The sequence below is a fragment of the Dama dama genome, chromosome 14 (genome assembly GCF_033118175.1).
Source record: "Dama dama isolate Ldn47 chromosome 14, ASM3311817v1, whole genome shotgun sequence".
NCBI classification, from domain to species: Eukaryota; Metazoa; Chordata; class Mammalia; order Artiodactyla; family Cervidae; genus Dama; species Dama dama.
Window position 1 is genome coordinate 61,297,293 of NC_083694.1, and position 24,606 is coordinate 61,321,898.

General features: G+C 44.4%; 1 protein-coding gene across 8 annotated transcripts in view; it reads left to right on the forward strand.

Annotated features, from left to right (window-relative positions):
* RGL1 (ral guanine nucleotide dissociation stimulator like 1) overlaps positions 1–24,606 on the forward strand; it is a 270,331-nt gene that overhangs the window by 228,348 nt on the left and 17,377 nt on the right. For all 8 annotated transcript variants that reach the window (XM_061160903.1, XM_061160907.1, XM_061160904.1 and 5 more), the window contains 7 exons: positions 1,444–1,547; positions 5,046–5,130; positions 11,995–12,084; positions 15,892–15,978; positions 17,731–17,763; positions 19,973–20,094; positions 23,050–23,139. In XM_061160903.1, the coding sequence (XP_061016886.1) occupies positions 1,444–1,547; positions 5,046–5,130; positions 11,995–12,084; positions 15,892–15,978; positions 17,731–17,763; positions 19,973–20,094; positions 23,050–23,139 (611 nt within the window). The remainder of the gene's footprint in view (positions 1–1,443; positions 1,548–5,045; positions 5,131–11,994; positions 12,085–15,891; positions 15,979–17,730; positions 17,764–19,972; positions 20,095–23,049; positions 23,140–24,606) is intronic.

Sequence of the window (24,606 nt, forward strand, 5' to 3'; positions counted from 1 at the left end):
GCATTGAGGCATTTCAAAAGAGTGGGCATGACTTTTGTAAAGAGCTTTGGCATTTACTCTAAGAAAATCTTGGGGAGGGGGGTTGTTGGTTTGGCATAGTAATTTTTTTTAGTTGTTGTCTTTTTTTTTTTTCTTTTTTTTTAAACAAAAAGCTTTTTATTTTGTATTGGGGTGTACCCGATTAACAATGTTGTGATAGTTTCAGGTGGACAGCAAAGGGACTCAGCCATACATATACGTGTATCCATTTTCCCCCAAACTCCCCTCCCATCCAGGCTTGGCATAGTAATTTTAAGCAGCCAGATGTGGGCGTGCTAAGTTAAAGAATGCCATTTTCCCTTCACAGTCAGGACTAGCGTGACTTTGTGAAATGTTCTTTTAAGCAGTATGCATTTATGCCCAGCCACTCTGGGACCTCTTGCCTCAGATGTTCCGCATGAAGCCAAGCCCATGCTCACACGGCGTACTCAGTCGTCAACAGCGGATGTTTTACCCTCCCACATGCCTGCAGATGAAGCACCTCCTTGGACACACAGCACATTCGCTCCCGCCCTGGGCTTCCGCCTTCCCCATCCTGGCTGTGAAGGGGACCCTCTTCCTGACTGTTTTGCTGTGCCTGCCATTCATTCAGCAGGATTTTGACTCCAAGGTCGCTGCCTGCTGATGCTACAGCCTCTGAATGGTAGCTTAAGTTTCAGGCTCTGGGAGGCTTTCTGCTTCCCCAGAAAATGACATCCAGAATGTTTCCTGTTCCCTTTCTATTTTGTTCTAAAACGCTGCCAAAATGAATTTTCTTTTAAAAGCCCAAGTTATTTTGGAAACATTGTAAGTACCAAGGTGTTTCTGAATGTTTATGATTGAGGCACAAGCCAATTGGAACTCAAATGAATGTGTATAAAAATATTCCCTCTTGGCTAAGGACATAAGAGCCAAAGGTCAACTTGTGGTGAGTTTTTACTGCCAAGTTGTATACCCCTTTCCAGACCAGGGGTTGGTCCTGAGACGTGTGATAGCATCTGACCTTGAAGCGGCTGCGACCCGGTTCGCTTTGTAGGTCTAAAGGTTACGGTCATCTTTCATGTGTATTTTTAGGGCATCTGTATGCTTTCAGCAGAAGAAAGGTTGCTTTCTCTAGCACAGCTCTGTAGGCTCACCGCCATTCGTGTTTTTACTGGGAAAGCTGGAAACTATAAAACTGTAACAACAACGCAAAAAAATATATTAAAGGGAGAAAAACAAGCATTCGGTGCCAAAATCTATAAAGCGTTTCGGTGACTGGGGTGGGAGTGTAAGGAGTCACTTTTTGATGTTCAGTGTTTATTCAGCTGCCTATTTAGTGGTAAGAATTCATAGCAGCTGTGATGCTTCTGAAACAGGAAACCACCAACTCACTGTATTATTGATATTTAAATGCCTTGTATGTTTTAATCACTCTCCATACAGGAATGTAGAATCCTGAAGAATTTCTCCTCCTTGAGGGCCATCGTTTCAGCGCTGCAGTCCAATTCCATCTATCGTTTAAAAAAGACTTGGGCTGCGGTCCCAAAGTAAGTTCCCAAGTGTCTGCTCTACTTTGTTTGGCTGGGCTGATTAGCTGCTGCATCAGTGGTGTGGGTCCCTCTACCTTCAAAGTACATGTTACATAACAAGAGAAACATCATTGAAAGCCTCTGTGTGTTCCAGGCAGGGTGCGTTTTACACATCATCATTAATGAGTTTTAGAGGCAGGGCTGCTGCAGAAATCAACCTCACCCTCGAAGGGTGCCAAAGCCAAGACGGTTGGCTTTGGGGGTGATTTTAAGGATGTGCGTGTCATCTGGGCTTGGAAGGATCAGCTCGCGGAGAAGTGAAGTTACAGCAGCTTGCCAGTACTTCCGGTTATTTGTTCAGCCACATTCCTTCAAAGCCCTAAGCCGTTCCAAGCTGTGAGGGATAATGTGTGCACAGAGGACATTAGTTCTTGCTGTTCAACATGAATCCATTTAGTTAGTTTCTGCTTCAGCCTATGACAAGCTATCTTAGTGTTGTTAAAACCCCCCCAAGTATTCCTTCCTAGGAACCTGACTGAAAATGATTAACCTCCCACATTCTGTATTGGATTTTTCTTCATGTTTCTTGCTGTAACCTTTGGAAGGGTGAACAATCGAGTGTCCTCATCGTTTCACTGTCGCTCTTGTCCCTTGTCCAGAGCTTCACTGGACTCTACCTTTTGCAAAGGTGGGAAGGGGAGTAAGGAGGCAGTTCTGGTCCCCCCGTGAGTACAAATTGAGAGGCTGGGGAGTGTGTCATGACTACAGACCAGGCCAGTTACTTTCTCCCTCCATTTGTACTAATCGCAAAGTCATTCCATAACAGGCAAAAATGCCTAAATTGTTTATAAACTGCAAAAATGCCTGTACTGTATGCAGCACAGTCTATACTGTATGCGGCAGAGTCAGTTCCAGACGGGAGAGAGGCCAGCTGGCTCCCAGGCAGGCCTGCCTTGTGGGTTTAGTAGATTCTGTCCTTAGAGCAGAAGGTCTCGGTACTCAATTTCATCAGCTCACTCAGAGTCGATTAAGCCTTAAGTGTTAGTTGATCAGTCATGTCCGACTCTATGTGACCCCATGGACTGTAGCCCACCAGGCTCTTCTGCCCTTGGGATTTCCCAGGCAAGAATACTGGAGTGGGAAGCCATTTCCTTCTCTAGGGGTCTTCCTGACCCAGGGATTGAACCCAGGTCTCCTGCATTGACGGCAGATTCTTTACCGTCTGAGCCTCCGGGGAACCCCTAAGCCTTAAGGGACTGACCCTACCAAACTCTCTAGAGACCCAGATTGGTAAACCAGAGTTTCATAGTTTTATGCTGAAAAAGGAGTGCCAGAGTATTCAAGCTACTGATAAGCTCACATCCTCCATCAGAGGAAAGGCGGCTTAGGGGAAGTCACATTACTTGTTACATAACTCTTAGAAGCGGGTGATCTTAAAGCCTGGTGCTGCAGAGATACAGACACCCTGCCACTTGATCTCCAGCGCTCACATGCTCTGTTATCTATCAGGAGAAAAAGTGGAGATGGGACTTTTCAAAGTCCAGTGCAATTTTCTCGATTACCACTCTTCTCTTGGGTTCTTCTCCCGTTCATTAGTTTGAATGATCAAGGCGACACTGTGTGTGATAGATGAGTTGATTGGAATCCTCTGCAAAAGAGTCTTATGAAAGATACGGACCATAGGAAATCAACAGATGGTAGGCCCAGGTGAAATATGATGGGAAAATCAGATGCATACAGAGTCCCCATCCTCAGCACCCCAACCTCCCCGTTCCCCTCGTCACTGCTCCCCACTTGTGGTATCAGAAACAAAGGGATGGTCTGGGGCTAAAATGCAGCCTTGTCCCGCTTGTAGCCTTCTCTTTTAGGCAGTGAAAGGTAATCTATCTTTCCTTGGTGGTTGATAAGTAGAATACTGTGGAAGTCACTTATCCAGCCACAGGTTTCTTCCACAGCACATTTGAGGCTAAAACACAAGATAAAAAATGATTGGACTTGTTTCTTAATCTCCTTGGTTATTATCAGAGAAGGTCCATCCTTCTAGCTGGTTTCTGTATTTAAGAAATACCGCAGAACAAAGCTCAAAGCCCCATTCTGTACAATACGGGCATCTGGTTTGTTTCTTCATTGGTTGGTGGGCTCATGTTTTAGCAGGAATGCTGCAGAAGTACCACCGTTCCTGAGAGAAGTCACTTTCATATCAGCTTTATATAGTTTCTATGGCGAAATTAAAGGAACAGGGTTAAGATGTTTTATTCGGTTATTACTTTTCCAGTAGCCCTTTCCGTTAATAGCTTTCAGTGGACAGAGAAGACATCTATTTACTTCTCTTTATTTCAGCACACATGTAATTAAGTTCTTAATGATTTTTTTTTCCAAAATATTAATAGCTTTTATGGTTTATGCCTTAAGAAAATGCCAAAGAAAATGGTTTTCTTTATTCTAAGAGTAATATTACACTTGTTGTAAAACACATAAATTCCTTTTTTTTTTAATTGGAGGATAATTGCTTTACAATGTTATATTGGTTTCTGCTGTATAGCAACATGAATCAATCGTATATATATATATATATATATATATCCCCTCCTTCTTGGGCCTCCTTGTCCCTTCCTGCCCCTCTAGGTCATCACCGAGCACCAGGCTGGGCTCCCTGCATTATACAGCAGCTTTCCACGAGTACTGTTTTATACATGTTTATAGTACTGTTTATAGTGTATATATGTCAGTGCTACTTTATCAATTTGTTCTACCTTCTCTTTACCCAGCTGTGTCCACTAGTCTGTTCACATAAATTCTTAATAATGGCTTTCTCATGATAATGAAGGTGTTGAGTGTATAATGACATTGCCTCTGTTAATTCTTTAGAATTATTACCTTCAGAATCATCCATTCAGGAACCCTGGAGGGGTGGAGAGAAAAGCTAGAGGCCTGTGGAGACATGCTGTATTAGGGAGGGGCTGGGAAAGAGTAGGTGCTTTACATGTGTGATCATGCAAGGGGGCTGTCAGCATTTCCCCTGTGCAGATAAGAAAACTGAAGCTCAGGGAAGTTGAGCAGCTTGTCTCAGATCACTTAAGGTGTGAGTGGCAGAGTTGGGATCAGAACCCAGCCCCTCTCAGAGTTGGGATCAGAACCCAGCCCTTCTGACTCCAGAGCCCCTCCTGATTGCACCATCCACTCTGACTCTGAGAGGAAGAGCACTGGCCTGTGAGTCAGGAAACCAGGGTTCTACACTGCAGCTCTCAGCAGTTAGCAGCAGAAGCTTGGGCAAATCCCTGACCCTGACATCTTCATCTCTCAAATGAGGAGACTGGCCAAGACGAGTTCTCAGGTCCTGTGGGGCTGTGGGTGTGTTGCTAAGAGAACTTTTTTTTAAACTTGCTGAAGAGAACTTGTCCCAGTTGTACGACTTAACACCTCCTGTGTAGCCAGAGGTCCTCAGGAAAGACAATCCAAAGGTGTTGAGCTTTTGCTAATCTTCATTTGTTAATATTTTCTCCATCCCTTTTCTAGAGACCGAATGCTGATGTTTGAAGAGCTTTCAGATATCTTCTCAGACCATAATAACCACCTGACCAGCCGGGAGCTACTGATGAAGGTGAGGATGTGGGGTTGCACTCTGTTCTGGACTTTGCTCAAAGGGAGGAAGAGATGTTTGAGGGCCCTTTGGCTGCCTGCCATCCCTTGAGAGAGCCTAAAGGGACTGGAACGCAGGACTTTGGGTTTTTATGCCAAATCAAAGAAACCTGGGACTGAGAAAATTCAAAGTCCTGCTCCTTGGCTTCACTGGGATGCAACCAGATTGTGAAACTTGGCATTGCTGCCTGTAGCCCCTGAGCAAGCCATCCTGCAAACACCGAGTGCTGGCAGTTAGGTGGGGGAGAGGGCCTGGAATATCCTTCTCAGCAAAACATCTTCTCAAAGGGCAGGGGCCAAGCCTGCAATTCCACATCCTTTATTTGCACTAAATTGCGCAACCTGTCTGTCAGCAGTATTTATTGAACACCAGATGAGTGCTGGCTGCTGAAGAGCAGGCTAGGTAAAGCTGCAGCTCAGCTCATTTTCTTTCTCTAGATGTTTGATGAGTGCCTAGTGTTTATAAAGCATTTGACTGGCCTCTGGGAGTATGAAGAAGACTTAACACAGACTGTTTTCAGGAGCTCACCTTCTGGTGGGTAGGTGTAGACACTGAACAAGAATGAGTAGTCAAAGAAAGGTATGAATGATAGGTTGTGAGCAGTCATCAGAGGGGAGCAGATAGCATCTTCACAGCCTTTCTATAGATTCCATCCTCCTCATTTTGCAGCTAGCCAAGGCTCAGAGACATAAGGATACCCCTGAAGTTCCACCCCTGGAGGTAGTGGAGCTAGAATGTGAATCCAGCCTGGTGAGACCCTAAAGCTGCTGCTTTCATCACTTAGGCATAAAACTATTTCTTTTGACCGCTTGTGAGTAGGAGGCAGGGTAGGTCAGGTGAAACTTCAGAGAGAAGGGAAGTCATTCATTTAATATTGATTGGGCATTCACCATGTGCCCAAAGCAATCTCTGATTTTAAGGAGACTACGGTCTCATGGGGGAGGGTGGTTAAGTGGGCATTTATTAAAAAAACAAAACAATATGTTACCCTTTTGCCCTGAACTGGGCAATTAGAGGATTCTTATCCTTAGTCTCCTTTTCTGTGACTTGAAGGCAACAATAGTACTATTTAGTCTACTACTGATCTCATAGAATTGTTTTGAAGATTGACTGAAATCACGTATTTGAAAGCAGTGTGCAGCTGTCAGTCATTTTTAGCATTTGGCAAACCATCTACCAAAAGTGAAACCAAAAGTATGCATGACAAATGAAAAGTATAAGCTATAGATGTAAGCTTAGCATAGACACTTGGCGTAGGAATGAGTCTAGTGGGGGTAGGTTTACTTAGAAAAGGCCTCAGTGATAACTGTCAGGTTAGTCGTTCCTATAGAGGCATTTGTTATGATCTTCCTGTCTGTCCTTCTCCTAAGTCCTACTCTTCCTCCATATCTCCGTGAAGACTACATTTCTGCTCAAATCCTTCCTTGACACACTCAGGTCTGATTAGGCCCCTTCCCGTGCGCTCCAGAAGCCCGTCATTCCTCTTGTCCTAGCTCTCATCACGTGCCTCGTTAGACTTGCCTGTGAATGTCACCTGTCTCCCTGCAGGCCTGTGAGCCTCTTGCAGGTAGGGGCGTCTCCACTGTTATCTCTCTAATGCCTAACACACTGGGCATGTCACAAGTGTTCAGAAATGATGTTGGACTGCACGCCCTGATGGGCCTTCTCATTCACATGACTTTAACCACTTGCTTACTGTTAGCTCTGCTTGGCATAGACAGTGTGTGCAGGGCAGGGTGGCTGCTGTCTCTGGATTCGGCCCACCTGATGATGCTAGACCATGCCTGGTTTGCTGAGGTCATGCTCCTCCCTGCTTCACATCCCCCTGGATTTGCAGGCTTTAAATGGAAACTCATCTGGCTGGAAGGAGATGGCTTAGTCGTCTCCCTGTCAGTAATACAAAGCTAGACTTGGTGGAGCCACAGAGTCAAATCCCAATAGCTCTGAGTCATCTTTCCAAAGTAGATAAATTGAATACTGTGCAGTTTATTGCCCGGTGGCCCTCTTCTGGCTGAAACCGTAGAAGCAGAGCTACATCTAGACATTAAAGGTCCCATAAACCATTCTGAAATGTACAAGTTTACCTCGGTGCTCTAAGTTAAATTTCTTATATATGGCTGGAATCCCAAAGAAATGAAAAACTTGGCTATGAATTCATGTGGTCTGTGCATTATCATTAATGATAGTGGAATGTTTTGGGCAGGTCATATGTCTATGTGGGTCCCTTTCCAGTCATCTTTGTTTATTATTCTTCATATGAAGCATATCATTCTGGATGTTAATTCTCAGCACAGTTGTAATAAAATGAAATCAAGGTACTTAGGTTTTCAGAAGAACCACGCCTGGCCTCTGTTTTTAATATGCTGGACATAAACTGATTTGAACTGGACTGAATCTTAGTCTTGAATGACCTTTCTTCTGCTTCTGGGCAGATGTAAGGTGCTATTTCTATAGTACTATGGCTGAGACAATATCATAATTAGCAAAAATCTATGGTTTTCCTTTTAATTGTTGGAGGCAAATGTTTTTATTTTACTCAGAGATTGTTTTCAACCTGTTACTCTTACAATTTCTGAATCTTGGATCATTCCAAGCAGCTTATCTATGGAGTCCACATGTTTCAGTATGACAGGAAAGCAGAACACTACCAAATCTTCTTCGTTCCTGGGACTCTTAGTAAGAACTCTCCTTGGTTGAATTGTTTGAAACAAATGCTAGGCTCCAGCATTTGGCTCTGGTAGAGATGTCTGTTTAATGACTGAGGTCAGGGTTGGGGTAGAAGACTATAGGGCTGGGAAGGCCTGTTGCATATAATTACTGTTAACTGCTGAACTGTCATTTAACTGGCAGTGAAAGTGACAAATAGATTTAAGGGACTAGATCTGATAGAGTGCCTGATGAACTATAGACAGAAGTTTGTGACATTATACAGGAGACAGGGACCAAGACCATCCCCAAGAAAAAGACATGCAAAAAAGCAAAATGGCTGTATGAGGGGAGGCCTTACAAATAGCTGTGAAAAGAAGAGAAGTGAAAAGCAAAGGAGAAAAGGAGCGATGTACCCATTGGAATGCAGAGTTGCAAGGAGAGATAAGAAAGCCTTCCTCAGTGATCAGTGCAAAAAAATAGAGGAAAATAATAGAATGGGAAAGACTAGAGATCTCTTCAAGAAAATTAGAGATACCAAGGGAACATTTCATGCCAAGATGGGCTCAATAAAGGACAGAAATGGTATGGACCTAACAGAAACAGAAGATATTAAGAACAGGTGGCAAGAACACACAGAAGAATTGTACAAAAAAGATCTTCATGACCCAGATAATCATGATGTGTGATCACTCACCTAGAGCCAGACATCCTGGAATGTTAAGTCAAGTGGGCCTTAGGAAGCATCACTACGAACAAAGCTAGTGGAGGTGATGGAATTCCAGTTGAACTACTATTTCAAATCCTAAAAGATGATGCTGTGAGAGTGCTGCACTCAATATGCCAGCAAATTTGGAAAACTCAGCAGTGGCCACAGGACTGGAAAAGGTCAGTTTTCATTCCAATCCCAAAGAAAGGCAATGCCAAAGAATGTTCAAACTACCACACAATTGCACTCATCTCACATGCTAGTAAAGTAATGCTCAAAATTCTCCAAGCCAGACTTCAGCAATATGTGAACCATGAACTTCCAGATGTTCAAATTTCTGCTTTGTTGACTATACCAAAGCCTTTGACTGTGTGGATCACAATAAACTGTGGAAAATTCTGAAAGAGATGGGAATACCAGACCATCTGACCTGCCTCTTGAGAAATCTGTATGCAGGTCAGGAAGCAACAGTTAGAACTAGACATGGAACAACAGACTGGTTCCAAATCGGGAAAGGAGTACGTCAAGGCTGTATATTGTCACCCTGCTTATTTAACTTGTATGCAGAGTACATCATGAGAAATGCTAGGCTGGATGAACCACAGGCTGGAATGAAGATTGCTGGGAGAAATATCAATAACCTCAGATATGCAGATGATACCACCCTTATGGCAGAAAGTGAAGAAGAACTAAAGAGCCTCTTGATGAAAGTGAAAGAGGAGAGTGAAAAAGTTGACTTAAAGCTCAACATCCAGAAAACTAAGATCATGGCATCTGGTCCAATCACTTCATTGCAAATAGATGGAGAAACAGTGGAAACAGTGGCTGACTTTACTTTTGGGGGGCTCCACAATCACTGCAGATGGTGACTGCAGCCATGAAATTGAAAGACGCTTTCTTCTTGGAAGGAAAGTTATGATCAACCTAGACAGCATATTAAAAGGCAGAGACATTACTTTGCCAACAAAGGTCCATCTAATCAAGGCTATGGTTTATCCAGTAGTCATTTATGGATGTGAGAGTTGGACCATACAGAAAGCTGAGTGCAGAAGAATTGATGGTTTTGAACTGTGGTGTTGGAGAAGAGTCTTGAGAGTCCCTTGGACAGCAAGGAGATCCAACCAGTCCATCCTAAAGGAGATCAGTCCTAAGTGTTCATTGGAAGGACTGATGTTGAAGCTGAAACTCCAATACTTTGGCCACCTGATGCGAAGAGCTGACGCATTTGAAAAGACCCTGATGGTGGGAAAGATGAAGGCAGGAGGAGAAGGGGACGACAAAGGATGAGATGGTTAGATGGCATCACCGACTCAATGGACATGTGTTTGGATAAACTCCGGGAGTTGGTGATGGACAGGGAGGCCTGGCGTGCTGCGGTTCATGGGGTCGCAAAGAGTCAGACACGACTGAGCGACTGAACTGAACTGATGGAGGGGGTCCCCTGCCTATGTAGCACCCGGTCGAAGAGGCCCCTTGAGGTTTAGGAACAGGATGGATGAGGGCCGCTGTCTTCTGCCAAAGATGGTGATAGGCAGTGAGACTCAGGAGAGAAATTTGCACCAGAGAGAGAGAGAAGGACAGAAGGGGGAAGATACAAGAGGAGAATGGAAGGTTGATGGAGGGCAAGATTTGGAATTCTTCGAAGCATGGTGATAATGGGGATCATGGCACAGGATGGTATTTCCAGATACCTGAGTAGAGCAAAAAACAGGATGACTTTGTCGGAAAGAAGAAGAGTCATCAAGAGAATAGAAGCAGGAAAAGGAGGCAGAGGAGAGACCCAGAGCAATGCAGTCACAGTGCCCGTGAAGAATCTCGAGAAGTTTCAAGGGATTGGTGTTGTGAGCCTTGCAGGACAAAGAATTAGGGCCGAGGCAGAACACTGACATGGTGGATGTGACACAGAGTGGATTTCTGTTGACACCTCATCCGGGGTAGCTGGCGTCAGTCATCAGTCTTTTTATAGTTACCTAGCCAGGAGTGGAGCCTCACTCTCCTGAAGTCGTGAAATCGGCAAATCTTCCAGCTCCCAGTCCCAGATCTTTCTCCTCCCCACAAGGAGGTTGTCCTCAGTGCTCTTTTAAGCTCCCTCCTACTTCTGTGATTCTCAGGGGTCTCTTAACTTTTCAGAAATCTTTCTCAAGAATTTTAATGCTTCTGCGGTAATGTCCATACATTACATGTCTGTCAGTGATTAAGAAAGTGGAAGGGAACCAGGAGGGCCTACTCCCTGGAAAGAAATGGATATTTGCATTCGAGTCAGGAAGAATTGATTTCTCACTCCAAGCAGATTCTCAAGAATTTGAGAGGACTCACAATCACCCAGCAGAGGAAGTGGCACATTTTAGGACACTTTCATTCATCCCCCAGCAAAAACTATAAACAGGAGATCGTTAAACGATACCTCTTCTATTTGTCATTTGTAATAGGGAGACTGACAGTCGGTAAAGAGTCACTATGGATTTTGTCCCTAGGGATGTACCTGGACCCAGGTAAAGGCTGGTGAATGATATAGGATATGGATGCCTCTCTGTTACTGGAAAGGCCAGGTCACTGGAAAAGGTCCCCTTGTAGTCGGACAGTAGTGAAAGGTCACATGCTCTGGTTATATGATAAACCCAGGGAAAACTGACGAAGGGAAACCAGTGTGGAGTTAGGCGCTCCTGAATTGTGAAATCTGCCTTCCATTCATGCAGTTCCTGGAAAATGAGAACTTAACAAGACCCCAAAACCCACAAAACCCAAAGCACTTTATGTTCAGTCAGCAAACTGGAGATTAGTCATTATGTGGAAGAGTTTGTTGTTACAGCAGATGGGAGGAGAGAAAGGGTCGCCATCTGTCCCCAGGCGCCAGGAGGAAGGAATTGATTTTGTAGGCGTTCCAAACCTAAGAGGCAACTTGGAAGGAAGGGTTGAGGGAGAGAAGGGGAAAAAAATGTATGAGGGTCTGGCTTTCATAGATCAGCACGGGACTTCCTCAGAAAACTTCCGGTACAAAAGTTTCATTTAGCTAAGAAATACCACAGAAATAGTCTCTTTTCTTTCACAGGATGCTGGCACATGCCTTTCAGACCAACTTCAAGAAATCACAAAAAGTACAGAGGAAGAGATGTTTGTTTCCAGACATGTGATTACTTGCAGTGAAATTTGGGACGTGTAAAAATTGTCTCCATTTCTGGGAATTCCCTGCCTTATATTAATGATTGATTTTATAAAATCGATTGGGGGCTCTTCTTACAAAATAGGGGGAAACAGGATAAGACATGACCAGGCCCCCTCAAGAACAGACCACTTGCCGCAGGTCAGCCAGGTGTTTGCATAAGGCAGTCCAGCGCCTGCTGGAGGCCTCTTCATTTCACACAATGTCCACTAGTTGTGTGGAGGCTCTGCCCCAGAAACTAGGTGCCCCTTCCCTTCTTTCCAGCATCTTCCTCCATCTCTCTCCTCTCTTGTGTGTGTCTGTTTCTTAGGAAGGAACCTCAAAATTTGCAAACCTGGACAGCAGCGTGAAAGAAAACCAGAAGCGGACCCAGAGGCGGCTTCAGCTCCAGAAGGACATGGTAAGGAAAGCCCTGGGTCTCCCCGAGGGCCAGCCAGGGAGCCGCCCCGTGGGGGTGGCGGGGCTCCCGCTTGGCAGCAGAACCTTCTGTCTGCAGGGTGCCCCTGCTCTCAAAAAAGTTCTCGTGCTCTTTACCTCATCTGTTCTCAGCAGCCCTGGGAGGTCTCAAGGCAAGCCGTTTTCACTCCCACTTGACCCCGCAGGAAATAGTTTGGACCAAGAGTCCCAGATCACGTTTGTGTTTTGGAACTTTTTTTTTTTTTTTCCTGAAAGTGATGGCAAGTCTGTGGCAGGTAGGCTTCTGTCCCCTTTGCTGTCTTATTTTATCCACTCCTGTACTTAGGAGCTTCTGTGAACTGAGACCTCCTGCAGTGCCTACTGTAATCAGCTTTTTTTTGGCCATGCTACACAGCATGCTGGATCTTAGTTCCCTGACCAGGGATTGAACCCGTGGCCCCTGCATTGGAAACAGAGAGTCTTAACCACTGGACCCCCAGGGAAGTCTCAACTGTTTTCAAAGTCCCAACTTTGAACACACAGTAGCCCCAGGACCTGGTTGTTGGGGAAAGAGAGTGTCAGCTCCCAGGACTTGGTCCTTGTACTCAGAGATCTTTTCCTTTGTTCCAAACCCTCTAGTCATTTTCTGGATCTCCTCACTGATGCCAGGTACTAACCAAATCTCTCTAGTTTTTCAGTATTCAAAGGCGCATCATATCTCCTTCCTTAAGAATAAAAGATAACTATTGACATCACTGGCTCTATTTTTAAAACTCTCCTAACTTTGAGCAGAGAAGGGGAAAACCAGAGAGAGCAGACTGGAGACTGACAACTCTAAATATTTTTGTCCCTACTTGAAGAAGATTTTTCTCCTTCTTCGGAAGGCTGGTCATAAATCAGAAATGTTGTTTTTGAGTGATGGGCCTCTTCTGTAACATAAAGCCTGTAAAACGTTCACAGCACTTCAAACTATTTTGATGGTTCAAAGACAAGTTAAAAATAGCTGTTAAGAGAGAGATTATTTTGGTTTAGGATGAGACCTTGTACACATAATGGGAAGGACAAACTGCAGCTGACAGTGAGTTCTTGAAGGACAAAACCTGCCTTGGTGTGAACCTAGCGAAGCAGCTCTGACCGAGGAAACGGCCAGCCACGTGCACATCAGGCCACCTGGTTTCACCCTGGCGGAGACCTTGTGTTCTTGCTAGAATTTCTGTAAGTGCCTTAATGGACTTTAGGACAAGGTGTGTCCACAGAAGCCCCTTTTTATTTTCTCTTCAAAATAGTGCCTTGGTGGCCTTATGGAGTACAGGAATGATTTCCAAGGAAATTTGGTAAAATTAATATAGTACGTATATACCTGGAGAAGGGAATGGCTACTCACTCCAGTATTCTTGCCTGGAGAATTCCATGGACAGAAGAGCCTGACGGGCTACAGTCCATGGGGTCACAAAGAGTCGGACACAACTGAGTGACTCACACTTCCACACTTTCACATACCTGCAGTGGAATTGCTTCTACCTTTATTTTCGAGGGAAAATTTTTTTTTTTTTTTTGGTTGGAGGATAATTGTTTTACAATACTGTGTTAGTTTCTGCTGTACCACACCATGAATCAGCTGTGTGTACACTTATATCTCCTCCCTCTTGAGCCTCCCTCCCACCCCCCATCCCACCCCTTGTAGAGCTTCCCAGCTGGGCTCCCTCTTACACTGCAGCGTCCCCATAGCCATCTGTCTTGCACATGGTACTGTGTGTATGTCAATGCTACTGTCTCAGTTTGTCCCACCCTCTTCTTCCCTGCTGTGTCCACAACTCCGTTCTCTACGTCTAAGTCTCTCTTCCTGCCCTGCAAATAGGGTTCATCAGTACCATTTTTCTAGATTTCATACATGTGCGTTAATATATGATACTTGTTTTTCGCCTTCTGACTTAACTTCACTCATGTGACAGACTCTAGGTTCATCCACATCACCGCAAATTTAAATAAACTTTTAATTTTAGAATTTAGAGAGAAGTTCCAGATAATACATAGAGTTTCTCCAAACCCCTCACCCTTCCACTACCACCCCAGTTAACATCTGTAACCACCTGGCAATACTAGGATGTCGACATGGGCATCCTGGTGCTCACTGAAAGCCAGACTTTTTTTTTTTTTATTAGTTGGAGGCTAATTACTGTACAATATTGTGGTGGTTTTTGCCATACATTGATATGAATCAGCCATGGATTTACATGTGTTCCCCATCCCGATCCCCCCCTCCCACCTCCCTCCCCATCCCATCCCTCTGGTTCATCCTAGTGCACCAGCCCTGAGCACTTGTCTCATGCATCAAACCTGGACTGGAGATCTGTTTCACAATTGATAATATACATGTTTCAGTGCTCTTCTCTCAGATCATCCCACCCTCGCCTTCTCCCACAGAGTCCAAAAGTCTGTTCTATATATCTGCGACTCTTTTTCTGTCTTGCATATAGGGTTATCGTTACCATCTTTCTAAATTCCATATATATGCGTTAGTATACTGTATTGGTGTTTTTCTTTCTGGCTTACTACACTCTGTATAATGGACTCTATTTGTCTGCTGATGGGCATCTAGGTTGCTTCCATGTCCTGGTAATTATAAACAGCACTGTGATGAACATTGGGGAACACATGTCTCTTTCAGTTCTGTTTTCCTCGGTGTGTATGCCAGGGAGTGGGATTGCTGGGTCATATGGCAGTTCTACTTCCAGTTTTTAAGGAATCTCCACGCTGTTCTCCATCGTGGCTGTACTAGTTTGCATTCCCACCAACAGTGTAAGAGGGTTCCCTTTTCTCCCCACCCTCTCCAGCATTTATTGCTTGTAGACTTTTGGGTAGCAGCCATTCTGACTGTGAAAGCCAGACTTGACCAGTTTCCCACCAGCATCATCTTTCTGTTCCAGGATCTAACCCAGGGCGCCCCACTGCATTTAGTTGTCACCCTAGTCCCCTCTGCTCTGTGACAGCTTCTGAGTCTTTCTCGTTGGTCATTACCTCACAGTCTTTAGAAAGACTGTCCTAGTGTCCTTAGAATGTCCTGCGGCCAGGGGTGTCTGTTGTTTTCCTGGTGATTAGACTGAGGTTAAGGGTCTGGAGAGGAGTATCACAGATGTGAAGTGTCTTCTCATCATGTTAAGGAATGAATGGCATCAGTGTGACACTGATGTCACTGGTGATTTTGGCCTTCATCACCTGGTTAAGGTAGCGTTTGGCAAGCTTTCTAGTTTAAAGGTACTGTTTTCCCCTTTCCCTCCTGTTCTCTTCAGAACCGAGTCACCAAGCCACTTTGCAGTAACGCCCCAGCCTGCTGCGGGCACACTCCCCCCGTGGGCCATGGCCACGCCTCGGCCTGGGGAGGCCGTCCTTCCCAGGGCTGTTCTGAACCCCCGGGGGTGTCCACACGCTGTGAGCGAGAGCAGAGCTCCCTCCGACATTGTGTCGGCGACGTGCAAACCTCAATCCACCTGAACCATCTCCTGCCTTCGAGGCTTGGTTTTCATGATTTTGAAAGTCACCAAGTTACCTTGGTGATGGAGTTCCCAGTCAATTCATAAAGGAATTTTAAATTTTTCATTCATAGAGGTTAGCACTAGTGGCCTTAAGAGAGGCCTTGAATGGTCCTTAAGTACTCTCCAAATGCTGTCGAGGCTCCCCTGGCCATTCAGAGAGTGCTGCCTCCATCTGCAGATGGGCACCCTGCAGACTGCAGCAGACACAGGGCCCTTGGGGCCGGTGTGGAGCAGACTTGCAGTAACGCAGAGACGGTTTTGCTGTGCTTGCTCTTCAGGGTGTGATGCAGGGCACTGTGCCCTACTTGGGCACCTTTCTGACCGACCTAACCATGCTCGACACCGCCCTCCAGGACTACATCGAGGTGAGTTCCGGGCCGGTGGTGCAGCTGCATCTGTAGCCTTCTCACTGGTTGCCCAAGAGAGAAATACACTCTTGTTCACATCAAGTGGGGCTTCCCAGCTGGGGCAGGGGGTAAAGAATCTGCCTGCAATGCAGAAGATGTGGGTTCAATCCCTGGGTCGGGAAGATGTCCTAGAGAAGGGAATGCCAACCCAATCCAATATTCTTGCCGGGAAAACCCCATGGACAGAGGAGCCTGGCAGGCTATGGTCCATGGGGTAGTAGAGTCAGACGTGACTGAGTGCATGCAGACACACACACACACACACACACACACACACACACACACACACACACACACACACACACACACACACACACACCCCAACTGAGGGCTCTTCATGAACATGGCGTTGTGCTAGATGCCACGAGTTATACAAAGCTGAGTGACTCCAGCAGCGCCTCACAATCTCATGGAAGGTGCATTTCAAAGCAGGCAGTGATGGATGGAAATAGTAAGAACTCAAACAGAAATGAAGTGGGAGAAGAGGGGAAGCCTCGACTGATTCCTTAGGCACAGAGGTCATGGCTTGGCATTATGAAGGAGTGGGTTGGAACACTGTCAGTGTTTTATCAAAAGGGAAGTCACTTCTATGTAACATCATTAACAGAGTTAAGTTTCAATTCTCCAGCCTTGCCAGCTTCTAGTCTCAGTGGGCTGAATTTAACTTTTTGATCATCGGTCGCTCCAATGATTTTAAAAGTTAAAAGTCAAATCCTGCCCAGTGTTGGGTAGGACTTTGGCAGGTGGAGCTGAGGGAATAATATGCCCTCACGTTCTACCTGCTGGGATAGGAAGTCAGTCAAATTCATGGGTTTTCATGTATCCTTTTTTGTTTCATATTATTACCTTCCCTCTCTCTCTTTTTCTCAAAATGGGAAATGAAGTGAAGCCGAGAAAAACCAGCTGCTCGTTAGTAACAGTAACAGAATATTACATGGAGAAGAGATTTGATATGTGAAATGAAACTTAAGGATTTCTCGTATATTTCTTTATCTCACATTCCTGGTTATCACGTGCAGTCAGCCGGCGTTTTACTCTATCATAGTTAGGAGTAGCAGTTATCTTGCAAATTCCCACCTCCAAGTTCATTATAAATGTGGACATGCTCACTCAGAGAGCAGTGTTCCACATTTATTCACGTCCTCTGCCTCAGCTTATCTCAGGAAACACTATCAGAGTTAGGGGAATTTGGGGGTAGTGACCAATGCTTTAAAAGTTAAATTCAGCCTATGAGAAGAGGAGCTGGGGGGCTGGAGAATTGAAACTTAGCTTCGGTGATGAGGTTATGTAGAAGTGACTTCCCTTTTGATAAAACATTGACACTTTGGTTTCTAGTATGAGTCAATGACCATCTATTTTTGTTGCTTTTGGCCAAGAAAAAAAAAGTGTAATGGAACATTTACCCAAGCTTTTGTCTTTACTGGCTCTGCAAGTGTATTTGGATCCTGTGTTGTTACTGTTTTGTCATTACATTTTAGTTTGTTTCAGGCATTGTAAGAGAAGGCTGTCCGCCTATATCTTGTCCTATGATAAAAAAATGTTTTTCTTTAAGCAAATGATGTGTCTCTTCTTCCAAAGTAGCCATAATTACTGTCATGAATAATTGTGACTTTATTGTCCCTTTGATCTACTTTAACAAAAATCTAGAACAAAGAGAGCTATGTTTCAAAGTAGCTTGGTTTGTCATTCTTTTCAAAAAATTTCTTTCAGGGTGGACTGATAAACTTTGAGAAGAGGAGAAGGGTAAGTAGGAGTCTTGGCTGTGGTTTTCCATTTTACTTCATCTAGGCATGAAAAAAAAAATGGAGAAGTGGAGACAAGTTTGTTGTTGAGGCAGAAAAAAAATAACACGTATTGAAAATTTATCATATATCATTGTACTTGGCATGCTCTTATGCCTTATTGCCCAAGAGCCCTTGTGAGGTAGGTTTTATCATTCTCAGTTCAAGGGTGAAGAAACCAGGACTCTGATGAAGTAACTTGACCAGAGTCACCTGGTGGCACACCCAGGGTTCAAATCCTGTCCTGTTTCTCCTGAACACACATTTCTTCCTTTACCCCCTCATCATCATCATCTTTACAATCAGCCTCAGCAATAACAGGCTTATCTCATTAAGAAGAAAGTGTTTCATAAGAGTCTATGATATAGAAGGGTTACTAAAGATGGTTAACTCTGGTAGGCCTATTAGAGGAAAGGAAACAGTCTTCATTGTTGCATTTGGATAATTATTCTTTTCCTTTCCTATCAGCATAGGAAGGGGCGTTCAACATCCATTTGAATTTCTCTGTGGAAAATAGAATAGTTCTGTACAAAGAGAGAGAAAACAGAGCTTTGGAAATTTGCTATGGTTTTAGTGTTAAAATGGTATGTTTAAACAATCCCAAGGAAAATGAGTGAGCAAAATAATAACATCACCCCATGGAACACTCGTTGTTCTTTAGTTATTCACTCATTCTTTCATCCCACAAGCGTTTCTTGCAGACCTAACACTGGATGGGAAAGTGGGATAGGTTTAGGGATTGCATCAGAAAAAGCCCAGAGCTCCCTGCCCTCATGAAGTTACAGTAAGGGAGGTAGGTAGGCAAACAGCCTGATAAGGGCTCATGAGCAGAAGTAGTGGGTATTAGAGGACCATGTAAGAGGGGCATTTGTCCCCAGCCTGTGGGGTCGGAGAAACTGCCAGGAAGAAATGACGTTGCAGTTAAAACCAAAGTTTCGGGAGCTAAGCAGGCTGAACTCATAAGTAACAAGAGATAAACACCACCTGAGACAAATGTATGTCTTCTGTCCCTGGTAGCATATGATGATGAATGCTCCTTGTGGATGCTGAGGCCAAGGTGGGGGTCACTGCATGGGAAGTTGACACCTATGGAATCTGCCAGTTGTTGAACTGCTTCTGTCTTGTGACCATCAAAACCAATTCAGTTACTGCCTCCACAGTTACCCATCTTTGTCCTTTCTCTTCAGAATAACCCTAGAGGGGAATCTCTTTCATTTTAAGACTAACATGTTAAACTTTTGAAAAGTTTGAGTATAAAACCTAAAGTTAAAGCATATACTCATTGCTGACTTTAAAAAATTCTTTATTGAAACATCTAAAGAAGGATAAATAATTTTGGACATAACTGTACACTTGCTTCTTTTATGAGCTTTAAAAGACTGAGTTAAATGATTTACTAGAGTAGTAAAACCCCAAGGATTCAGGAAATCTAAACATTCAAGTTTATGAGGTTCTGGCCTATTTAGATATTCAACCCTACCAAAACTTACTTATTGAGGGCATAAGGGTTGAAGAAGATGGGAATGGAGAACTTGGGAGCTTCCTGACTCAGAGTAATTTTTTTCTTTTATATTTTAGAAAGTAGAATTTAAAAATACATTTTAGAAAGATTCAGCCTTAAAAAATAAGTTTTCTGTCCCAAGAATGAAAATGGAAAAGAGAAATAGGAAGTCACTATGATTTCAGGTCATACCTGGTATGGGTTGCCTTGGGAACTTGTTTTATTCATGTAAAAGGCTTTTTCAAAAAGAAAGGGTACAAAGCATAGACAAAAGCCAGTGAGTCAGAATTCAAATGTGTGAGTTATTCACCTGTTTTATTTCTAAGGCAGGCAGTTCTTTATAAGCTTCCTCGATGATTTTGTCCATTGTTTATCCTACTGCGGTATGTTTTCATGTAGAGAAGATGTATATTTCGTTGGCTTTTTAGTTCACTCTTTGGTGCTCTGAGGGATTCCCTGGTGGCTCAGATGGTAAAGAGCCTGCCTGCAATGCAGGAGACCTGGGTTTGATTCTTGGGTCGGGACGATCCCCTGGAGAAGGAAATGGCAACCCACCCCAGTATTCTTGCCTGGAAAATCTCATGGACGGAGAAGAATGGTGGGCTACAGTCCACAGGATCACAAAGAGTCTGACATGACTGAACGACTTCACTTTTACTTTCTGCTTTAGGAATTTGAAGTGATTGCCCAGATCAAGCTCTTACAGTCTGCCTGCAACAGCTATTGCATGAGCCCAGACCCAAAGTTCATCCAGTGGTTCCAGAGGCAGCAGCTCCTAACAGAGGAGGAGAGGTAGGCAGACACATTGTCCTTAGGGGTGGAGCTGCAGTGCTGGTCAGAGGAATACCGCATCTGGTTACTCACTTGGCCATTTATTCAACAGCTGCTTAGCAAGCAGCAACAAGGTTTTCAAAGGATAATGGTGTAGCAGAAAAAACTGAACTGCCAGCATCAGAAAATGTGCTTTCAGATTCTTGTACTGTACCATTCATTTATCTTTGTCACCTTGAACAAGTCACTTATTCTTCCCGATCTTCAGGATGCTTATCTGTAAGATGTCTGTTTGAGAGGATTAAATGTAATCTTTGAGACAGCATCATTGCCATCACTATTAGTCACTATTGGTAATTGGTACTAGCTTTGAGGGAGCGTTCAAGGGGGCAGGAGAAACAGACTCATGAAGAATTGAAATAACTGCAATGGGTAATTGAAGTGCTGCAGGACCCACTTGGCCAAGGATGGGGGAAATGGGGAAGAGCTCATAAAGGCATTAACTTCTTGGCTAGGCTGTGGAGGAAAGAAAAGATTTCTCCAGGAGAACTGGAGAAGAACATTCCAGACAGAAGAATGTGAGCAAAGGTCGGGTGGCCCGACAAGCTTGATGTTTGGAAGAATGGTTAGAACACTGGTGTGTCTGGTTCATGAGTGGACAGGTTTCAAAACAGAGGTTGATGAGCTTGGAGAGTACACTAACTGCAGTGCCTTGAATGTTGGCCCATCAAAGATATGTAGCTTTACCCTGTAGTTCAGAGGATTAGAGTTCACAGGCCTTATCCAGCCTACCAGCTGTTTTCACATACTTAAATGGTTGAAAAAGAAACGACAGAAGAGGACTATTGTGTCATGGGATAGTTATTTGAAATTGAAATTTTAGTATCCATTGATAAAGTTATAAGGGCTTCCCCAGTGGCTAAGTGGTAAAGAATCCTCCTGCCAATGCAGGAGACACAGGAGATGTGGGTTCGATCCCTGGGTTGTGAAGATCTCCTGGAGGAGGAAATGGCAACCCACTCTCATATTCTTGCCAGGGAAATCCCATGGACAGAGGGGCCTGGTAGGCTACAATCCATGGGGTCACAAACGAGTCAGACACAACTGAGTGACTGAGCACACACACACAATAAAGTTGTATTGGAACACAGCCCATTCATTTCCCTCTTATTTATGGTTGCTTTCATGCTTTCAAGGCAGAGTTGAATCGTTGCAACAGTTACCACATGGCCTGCAAAGCCTAAAATACTTACTATCTCGTCCTATACAGAAAACATTTTCTGACCCCTGCTGTAGAACAGGGGATTTCCTTGAAAGTTTCTCATCAGGGAAGGTGAAGTGGACTGCAAAACAAAGTATTTTGCCAATGAGGAAATTGAGGTTTAGAGAAGGGCTGTAATTTGCCAGAGATAGACTTCAGATTCAAAGTCAGGTCTTCCTGACTTTACAACCTAAGCTCTGAAGGTGGTTGCACAATGTTATGTAGATCCTGTAAGCTCCATAAGTGTGCTTCCTCATTTGATACGCAGATGTTTTCTGAGGTCCTTGGTAATGGAATGGATTGGTCCTGTTATATTAAAACCTTTGATTAAAAGGAAAAAAAAAGCTCTTTGATTAAGAGTACTCATCAGTTAATGAAAGTTTTATCTTTGCTATGTATTGAGTAGAAAACAAAACATTGCCTCTTTCTACATTTTCTGGTCTGATGATCAGTATATATGAACTTTGTCTCTGTGCATCATATTCACGTATGGAACATTCACACCATGGCCAGTGATTTGAATCAGAAAGTTCAGGGTCAGAATATCAGCTGTGGAACTGACTTTTTAATGATTAAAGGAATCTCGTTAAACATATCCTATTTTTTTTTCCTTGTGATTTATAAAAGCCCTGTGTCTAAAGTTACTATTTGAATAATGCCTATATCAATGAATACTTCTGCTTGACCAACTACCTGGACACATCTCTAGGTTTAAAAAAGTACACAATATTGGTAACTTATCAAGCTAATATTTACCACTTACCTTCTTCACCTGAACTTCCCAGGTGGCGCCCAGGTAAAGAACCCCCCTGCCAATGCAGGAGACGTAAGAGGACGCAGGTTTGACCCCTGGGTTGGGAAGATCCCCTGGAGGAGGGCACAGCAACCCACTCCAGTATTCTTCCATGGAGAATTCCATGGGCAGAGGACCCTGGCAGGCTATGGTCCATAGGGTTGCAAGAGTTGGACATGACTGAAGTGATTTAGCATGCACGCATGCTTCTTCACCTACCCAGAACCAAGTACATCTCCTAACTAGAGCTACGAGCTTTCCTAAGAGACATTTCAAGGCAGATGTACATTCTTCTTGTGCTTTTGGAAGTTATATCTGCCTGGCATATAGATGTCTGAATCTGGAGCATTTTTAACTTGGGATGTTTTGGCAATTAGAAATGATATTTATATATTTGTTATCAATAATATAACTACCTATGTCTATTTATTGAAGATTAGATCATTTACAAATGTCTCTTTCATCTCCTATAGATAAACAGTAAGTTGAGCATATACGCACACATACACACGTGTGGGCACACACACACGCAGACACACACAAAGTAATGGGAGGTAGCTGGTAATGGGAGAAGAAGTGATTCTTTCCCTGGCCCAACCACAGGCTGAGAACAATCAGGGAAACAAAAGGAGTCAGCTTGTGATGCAGCCAGAACCAGCAAATCCATGTGTTTTGAGTCGTGCAGAACTAAACAGCCTCAACCTGTATACCAGCGGGGGTTTGAGGGAAGGAGACATAGATGTCAATTTGTAAAATCTGGTTGTTAAATCAGTACCCTCTGACCTTTGTCGTAGAACAACATAGTCCATATCTTGACTTTGAACAGTCAGAGCCTTGCTCTCAAAGGAAGCCAGTGAATCGTGTGGATTTAAATCTGTTCACTTCCCAAGCTCTGTCCTCACAGGCCCCCCTCTCTCCCCAGCTACGCCCTCTCCTGCGAGATCGAAGCGGCTGCCGATGCCAGCGCCACGTCACCCAAGCCTCGGAAGAGCATGGTGAAGAGGCTCAGCCTGTGAGTACCACCCTGGGGCCCTGGGCCCAACGGGGTCCCATCAGAGTAGGAGCAGGGAGGACATTCAACAAAGTTCCCCTGAGCCCGTTCACTCACTTGTTAAATCGTTAATCTGTCTGTCACGACTTCAGTACATTTCCTAGATCCGTTCTTCCCCACTGTTTTCTCTGGCCTGAACCACATCAGACCCTGCCTGGACCACACTCCAGCAAGATCCTTACTGACTTCTGGCCCCACCCTTGCTCCAACAGTTGTATTTCCCACCCAGTAGTCTGGTAGTGTGTTTAAATGTACCCCAGATTGTATCACTTCCTTGCTTTAAAACGTCTACTGGTCTTGTTTTAAGGTAGCACCTGAATTCCTTGTCCGGTTTCACTAGGCGAGCGTGATCTTCCCCAGTCTTCTGGCCACCTTTCTCTATATGGAATCCCCCCTTGTTCACCACGATCCAGCCTCACCCATCCCCCAGCCTTCCTTTAGCCTCCCCAGGCTCCGTGCACACTCGATGCACCAGGTGTTTGCACTAGATGTTCCTGTGACCTGGCACGCGTCCTCCCCGGGACTCGCTCCCTCAGATGCTGGCACCAGCATTACCTCCTTAGGGAGCATCTTGTCTGATGCTGCCATCTGCCCGGCTCACTCCCAGCCATGCCTGTTGTCTCCTCCAGTAGAACGGAAGCCACCTGAGAGCAGGAACCTTCTCCATCGTATTCATGGCTGTTTGTCCAGCTCAGGGCCAGGCGCAGCTAACTTCATCACGCCTGTCTCCCTCTCAGTACAATCCAGAGTCTTCACAATGGCTCTCAAGCCCCTTCAGGACCTGAAGTATCATCCCAACCCTGTCCACTTGTCTCACCCCATCTGTCCTCAGCTTTCCCCTCACTCTCAGCACCACAGCGCCTCCCAGGCTGCCCTGAGCACACGACGCACACCCATTTTTATTTGCTGTTTCTTCTGCTTAGAACACTGTTCCCCAGATAGCTCAGTCCCTCACTTACTCCAAATCTTTGTTGAAGGGAGCCTTCCCTGACCACCTTATATAAAACTATAACCTGTCCACGTTACCTGCCCTTGGCACGCTCTCTCACCATCACCCACTTTGAATTTCTCCACTGCATTTACCTCCAGTTGACATGCTGTATTTGGATGTATCTGTTTATTAACTAGAAGGCAAACTCTATGACGGCAGACATTTATGTCTGTTTTTGGTTCATTGTTAACCCTGGAAATTGGTGCCCAACACATAGTAGGTGAATAATAAAAATTTATTGAATGAACAGATTGAGTCATGTGCCAACACTGTTCTGAGAACAATATATGTATTTATCATCTGATCCATAAAATAACCTACTAGATTCTACTATTATGCCCATTTATTTTTGGCTGTGCCACGAGGCATGTAGAAATTTAGTTCCCCAACCAGGGATCGAACCTGCACCCCCTGCATTGGAAGCATGGCATCCTAAC